Genomic DNA, 6,666 nt, shown 5'->3' on the forward strand with positions numbered 1-6,666 from the left:
AATTAAAAATGTTAAGCTCATTAAAAATATATATAAGTTCAAATAATTAATATTATCGAAATTTTATAAATATTAATTTTAATAAGTAATTGATTTTTTTATAATTAATACGTTTTAAATACGAATAATATAATAATTTATGATTTTATATGGCCATCTGTCGAAGCGATCGGCCATAGACATTAACGTCGGTCGGATTAGAAAATGTCGGGGAAGTATTATTTTGTTATTGTTGGGCATTATGACAATCCTGTTTTTGAAATGGAATTTTCTCCGCCTAGCAGATCGGAGGGAAAGGTATCTCGGTCTAATTCGTTACCTTAAAAATAGAAACTGTTTCATCAGCTTGTTTGTAGATATCGGCGTTAATGTACTAGGTTAGAAAACACGTGACTATAGTATTAATGTTACTATTAAAGAAATAATAATTTATCCATAAATGATAAAAATTATAAAAAATTGCGATATTCTGTTATCAAATAAATAAAATTCACATGTAATACTATTTATTAACAAGTTATTAAGCGTTGGGAGTAGAAGTTACTTTTAGGTAAATGGTCCATATATACATATATATTTGTTGACCTAAAAGTAACTTATACTTAAAAATGGTTTGTATACTTTCCTGAATTCTTTATATTTCTTTATCCTTTTTAATGCTCTGATTATCGATCGTGTAATCGTTCGGTTGTCATTAATCAGTCGTTGAAATATTCTGGAAATATGCCATCGAATAGAACTCAAAATAAAGTGATTGGATATGTAAATTTATACCAATGGCAGATAAACTGGATGTAAGAGAAGAATTTGCCAACAGCTTTGTCAAAATAACTTATGTTTTTACCGATTAATAACTTCTATGGCTGTTATTTTATTTGTATTTTATCTCAGTGTTATAATATTAAATTATCAATTTTTAATATGCAATATAGTTTGAACTATTGTTTTCTAAACTAACCAATTTACGTAGCTTCCGATGTTTGCTTGTTCTATAAATCTTCTATTATATAATTAGGTCCAAAATTTATACGGTGAAGATTTAGGGAACAAGCACTAAAGATACTTTTGAAGAATTTTCATTCATTACACAAAGCTACCATTATACTTTTTGTAGGTGTATTTGTTTGGTATTAATATTAAAATTGGTTTAATTGATATTTACATTCTTCACATGTCAAACTTTAACATTTATAATACAGTGGGTGATCGGTTAATGAACAAATCGGATAACGAACACTTTCGCGAAAGATTTTTATGATCGGACAATGAACACATGATCGGATAACGAACACTTCACTGAACAGACATAAAAAGAAGCGACAAAAATAGCAAATACCGACTGATTTTCCTTTGTTTTCAGGTAACTTTTTGGAGCGCGGGAGACGTCAACATCGACGCTCAACCCAGTATATGCTGATCGGATAGTATTCCTCGAACTTTGAAATACTCCCTTGTAATTCCAACCTTTTATTTTTCTGACAAACAATTCTTTTATAGTATTCGCGAGACTGTCGGGCGGGCACTCATTAAGTTTTGTGTCGGTTTTTATTTTCGAAAGATGAGAGTATAATAGCAAAGGTAGAGAGTGCGCAAAAGATGTCTGATGTTGCTGGACAGTATGGCTTGAACAGGTCTACAGTAGGCCGCAGTTCAATCTTATCTAAGAAAGATACTGTATTATCGAGAAGACTCAAGCAGCTAAAGGAATAACAAAAATCACATCTGAGAAATAAAGAACAATGCAGAGCTCATAATGGAACCTGAAACGGATCTGACGACAGAAGAATGTCAAGAACTCTTGAATAGAGAACACCAAGAAACTCGGCGAGATATGTTTTATTCTGAAAAAGAGGATTAATGCCGATATCTGCTATTAATTAAAGATCTTTTGAAGAAATGGGAGATGTCAGATCAACGGTCTTAGAATGGCATACAAACCAGGTTGAGGTTAATAGGCTTGGGGATCTCTACAATTACAATGCTATTAATTACTTCTGAAAAATCCCGAAGAAGAGAGAATAGCAATTGACATTAGACAGATTATTTAACTACCACAAACAAAAAAACCATAACTAATAAAAATGCACATCTGTGTATACATATAAATAAACGTAGTAAGAAAGTATATATTTTTTATTTTGGGATGTCTCCAGAACGAATTAATCAAATTCCCATACAAACCTATGGTAAATTCATAATTGGTTAACGAACAATTCGGATAGCGAACAAAGTCTTGGAACGGATTATGTTCGTTAACCGATCACCCACTGTATATTATATAGCTTAATAAGCTTGAAATTTTAATTTTCTTTTCAAAGTATAGAACAATATTCAAATTTAATTTTTTAATATGTGTTTTAAGATTATGATTTTCTTTAAATACAGTAAGCTGTAATGCTGCATGTTATGCACTTTTCTCACATTTGGAAATTTCAACATGATTCACATAAAATATATAAAACACTCAAGTTAAAATTTTTTTATTTTATTTTAAAAAATTTGAATCCACATAGTAATAGTATTGTCTTGTAAATCTTAAAAAAATTGATAATGTAGATAAAAAATGAATTTACCCCAAAAAAGTGATAATGATTTGAATTCAAAATTTTTATAGTTCAATCTAGCAATCTCATACTAATCTACAGAAACTATCACAAGAGTAAAATATATCTTACTTAAAAACTTAATTACAATTTAACATAACATTACTTATGATGATGATCATCATTTTTTGATGGAATAATTTTTGAGGAATACTTTTTTTCCTATGGTTTTATTCTCTAATATAGGGTTATGTGGATGAATATGAGAGTCTTTTCAAAACTTTTGCAACAGTATTTGTTAAGATTAGTATTTTACAAAGAGAAATACATGACAAGGTCTACAGATGGTGTTAAATCTAATGTATGTATGAGAAATGTTGAGCAAAAAATTTTTTTCCGTCTCATATTTTTCTTTCAAAAGATAAAATATGAGACACTGGAAGGTGAAAAAGGAGACACCCATTATATCACCATAAGAACTTGCCTATGACAACAGGGACATTAATAATGAGGTACTACAGATTAAATGCAAGACATTTTTGTATAAAACATTGCTCCATGATATTTAGTTCCCAAGATATATAATTTTTAAAAAATGATTTTTTGTACAGCTCATTTTCTTGACATTTTCTAGTGAAATTTTTAAATTGAAATAAGTAGATAAGATTAAATATTCATCATTGAAAATTACTCTGTAGTTTTGAACAGTATAAAAGTGTAAAATAAAACATAATTTTAAAGACATAGGCCTAGGCCTAAGTGATTTTATTAACCTTTTTTGAACAAAGTATATTACAATACCAACTACATATGGTATAAACTTAAATGTTTGAAGAATAAAAAGATAATTAAACTGGGTTAATAATTCAGTAGGCTATAGGAAAGGAGAAAAGGAAAGGAAAGGAAAAATACAGTATAATGTAAATTAGTAAATATACTTTTTTCACAAATATTTCGGATGCACTGTGTCCTCCTTCAGCAGAAGACAAACTACTTTCCTTTCTCCTCTCCTATAATGAATTATTAATAGTAAGCACATAAAGCTTTATTCAATGGCCTGTTAAAAATAATGGCCTATTAAAAGAGATATTAACATAGAAAAATAATATGCCTATCACTAATTGAAGAAAATTTACATAACTAGCCTAGTCTAAATAAAATAGGCCTACACCAAAATAAAACAGTTTAGGAACAATTGATTATTTATTTAATTAGCATGAAATAAAAATAATGATGAAAATAATTTGATAGCGCTGCTGTTTTCTGAAAACATTAGATCTCATTATTGCATCTAATCCTTGATTCAGTTTGCTAAGTATTTTTAAATATAAGTATTTAAATTTAGTAGTATTTTTAATAATTGCTGTAAACAAAATTATATGTATGTATATATCAAATTATTACAGCTACAAAAACTATATTTGGGAGGAAATAAATTTCTTTTGATTTTCAGTTTTAGTATTATATCATATAGTAATACTACCACTCAAACCTCGGTATACTTGAATTAAAAACTGTAAAAACCTAATAATCCAACAAGTTTTTAAAATACGTGCAAATGTTTTTGCCCTTCTTGAATGGGCATCATGAGACAAAGTAATCCCCATCTGCTGAAACTAGAGGATTGCCATACATGTTTGCAGAGGGGAGGTGACATAAGACAAAAGAGGAGGGGGAGGTTAGTAAGATTTACAGTTTGAAGAAAGACTTCCATGCTGTGGGGAAGGAGTCAACATTGCAAAAATTAATAGCAGTGTTATTGTGGTGGCCTTTTGTATTTCCACCTGCTCAAGATGTTTGAGAAAGGGTTGCCTGGAAGAGCTATGTAAGAGGCATGCACTGCTGAAGTCCACATTGATATTGGGATCAGAGGCATAGATAGCCAATACAGCATTGGCCAATCCTTTTGTGATGGAAATCTGATGTTCCTTGAGTCAGGTGTTTAAAGGACATGTTGTAGCACCTATGTATTCTAAGTAGCAGCTGGACATGATTGTTGATGGGGATAGTGTAGATGCCTGGTTGGAGGTGCATGTCCAGACGGTCTTTAGCATTGCAGAGGAGGGAAGAAATCAAAGGACTCCTGCAGAAGGCTGAACAGAAGTTACATTTTGGATATTTCCTTGTAAATGGAGGCTAGCTTCTTGTTGTAAGTGTCCTGGGTGCATTTTTTTGGCAAGGCAGGAACGGTGGAGGAAAGACAACATATAAAGCCTTTAATAGTCTGTGGGGAGTAGCTGTGCTGTTGCATACCAGACGATTGTTAGAAGCTCTGTATCTCTGTCATGCATGTCCAATGAATGGGTGAAGACTATATGAACCAACGCCCTCAACCCAGCCATCTTGAAGGTGGGATCGTAGGAAGACACAGGAATGAAGGTTGGGTGGTGTATAGGTTTTCTATAAACCTGAGTGATTATGCATTCTTTGGATAAGAAAAGCTAAAAATCTTACTAACCTCCCCCTTTCCTTTCTCGTCTTGCATCACCTTTCCTCTGTACATGTGTACAGTAATCCCCTGTTGTTTCAGCAGCTGGGGATTAGTTTGCCTAATGATGCCCATTCAACATGCATGAAAATGTTTGCATGTATTTTTAAAAATTGCTGGATTATAGGTTTTTAGACTTTTTAATATCATATAGTAATACGTAGTACGATCCAAAAGTTCGGGGACTTGGCTTAAAATTCCTTACCTTAAAAAGTTTATATTGCCGATGCACAACCACCTTCAAAATAATCACCTTGGACAACGATACACTTTTGCCAGCACTCATATAACTTCTGGAAGCACTGCTGGAAGCCATTTTTTGAAACCTCCCATAAGGCCTCCTGCGATGCTGCTCTCGCCTCATCTGATGACACAAAATGGCATCCCTGCAAATGCTTTTTCATTGATGGAAACAAATAAAAATCACACGGAGCTAAGTCCGGTGAATAGGCGGGGTGTGAAAGCACATTAATTTGAGATTTGGCGAGATACTGTATGACCATTTGGGACCGATGTGCAGGTGCATTGTCATGCAGAAGGTACTAGTTTCCACTTCGCCAAATCTGCTGCCGTTTACGACGAATGGATTCCCTCAAACGATGTAAAATGTCTAGATAATTGAGAGACCAACTCAACATTTTACTCGTTCCATGAAATTGAAGGTCGGCCAGAGCGTTCATCATCTGCGATGGATTTTCGGCCCTCTTTAAACCTTTAATTTCACCATGGTAGAATCACCATACACCTTTCTTAGCAATTTTAAACTCTTCATAGATGTTTTACCTAAACGCTGACAAAATTTAATGTTGCAGCACTATTCTTGAAACTCCATATTTATTACGTAGCAAAACAAAGGTAACTATCTCCAAAAAAAAAAACAACAGCACTCGCGGTTTAACCATGTGACATGGGCGAAATCAACCTGAACACGTAGGGGTGGTTTGATGGAATCCATTTCATATGCTGTAACTTTAAATACATGCTTTTGTTGTCATACATTACTGCAGTCCCTGAACTTTTGGATCGTACCACGTAGAAGAAATATAAAGAGGAAGGAAGTACAGTGGCATTTTGATTATCCAAGGTAATAGGACCAAGAGTATCTCATATAATCAAAACTCAGAAAACAATGTTTGATGCAGTGATTAACTAAATACAAGAATATTGTTATAAAATCAAAGTTTTATGATTACAATTAAGATTTTAAAAAATTCCTATTTTTGTGAGAAATCCACAAAGTAAATTTTTTTTTAATTCTATAACCTTCAAATATTACATATTGTCCAACCAAGATATGTGAAATAAATTATACTGTATATTACATTCTCTTTGTTAACAGTGTACTCCTATGCAATTCATCTTGCATAATACAGAATTTCAGTTAAACAAACTTTGATTTTAATTGGAATTCTATTATAATGTAAAAGTTGGAATTTTTATTCATTTCTTTTTTGTTTTAGAAAGATGATCATCGACATCTTAGCCAATTTATAGCCCATGCAGCTCTGGATTTAGTGGATGAGCACCTTTTGACAACAAACAATATGTATCTGAAAGTTGTAGATAAATTCAATGAATGGTTTGTTTCTGCATTTGTCACTGCAAGCAATATCCTTTTATATTCAATTACATAAA

At 32.1% G+C, this 6,666-nt stretch overlaps 1 protein-coding gene across 1 annotated transcript; it reads left to right on the forward strand.

Moving 5' to 3' along the window:
- Window positions 1-150: 150 nt before the first annotated feature.
- LOC111615170 (trafficking protein particle complex subunit 2-like) lies at window positions 151-6,636 on the forward strand (the record flags this gene model as incomplete). The annotated part of the gene is made up of 2 exons (XM_023356568.1): window positions 151-297; window positions 6,492-6,636. Coding segments are annotated over exons 1-2 (238 nt in total), but the record flags the coding sequence as incomplete, so codon positions are not given.
- Window positions 6,637-6,666: the final 30 nt, after the last annotated feature.

The sequence above is a fragment of the Centruroides sculpturatus genome, unplaced genomic scaffold, assembly GCF_000671375.1.
Source record: "Centruroides sculpturatus isolate CEXI.00-Female unplaced genomic scaffold, Cexi_2.0 scaffold2100, whole genome shotgun sequence".
In the NCBI taxonomy this organism is placed as follows: Eukaryota; Metazoa; Arthropoda; class Arachnida; order Scorpiones; family Buthidae; genus Centruroides; species Centruroides sculpturatus.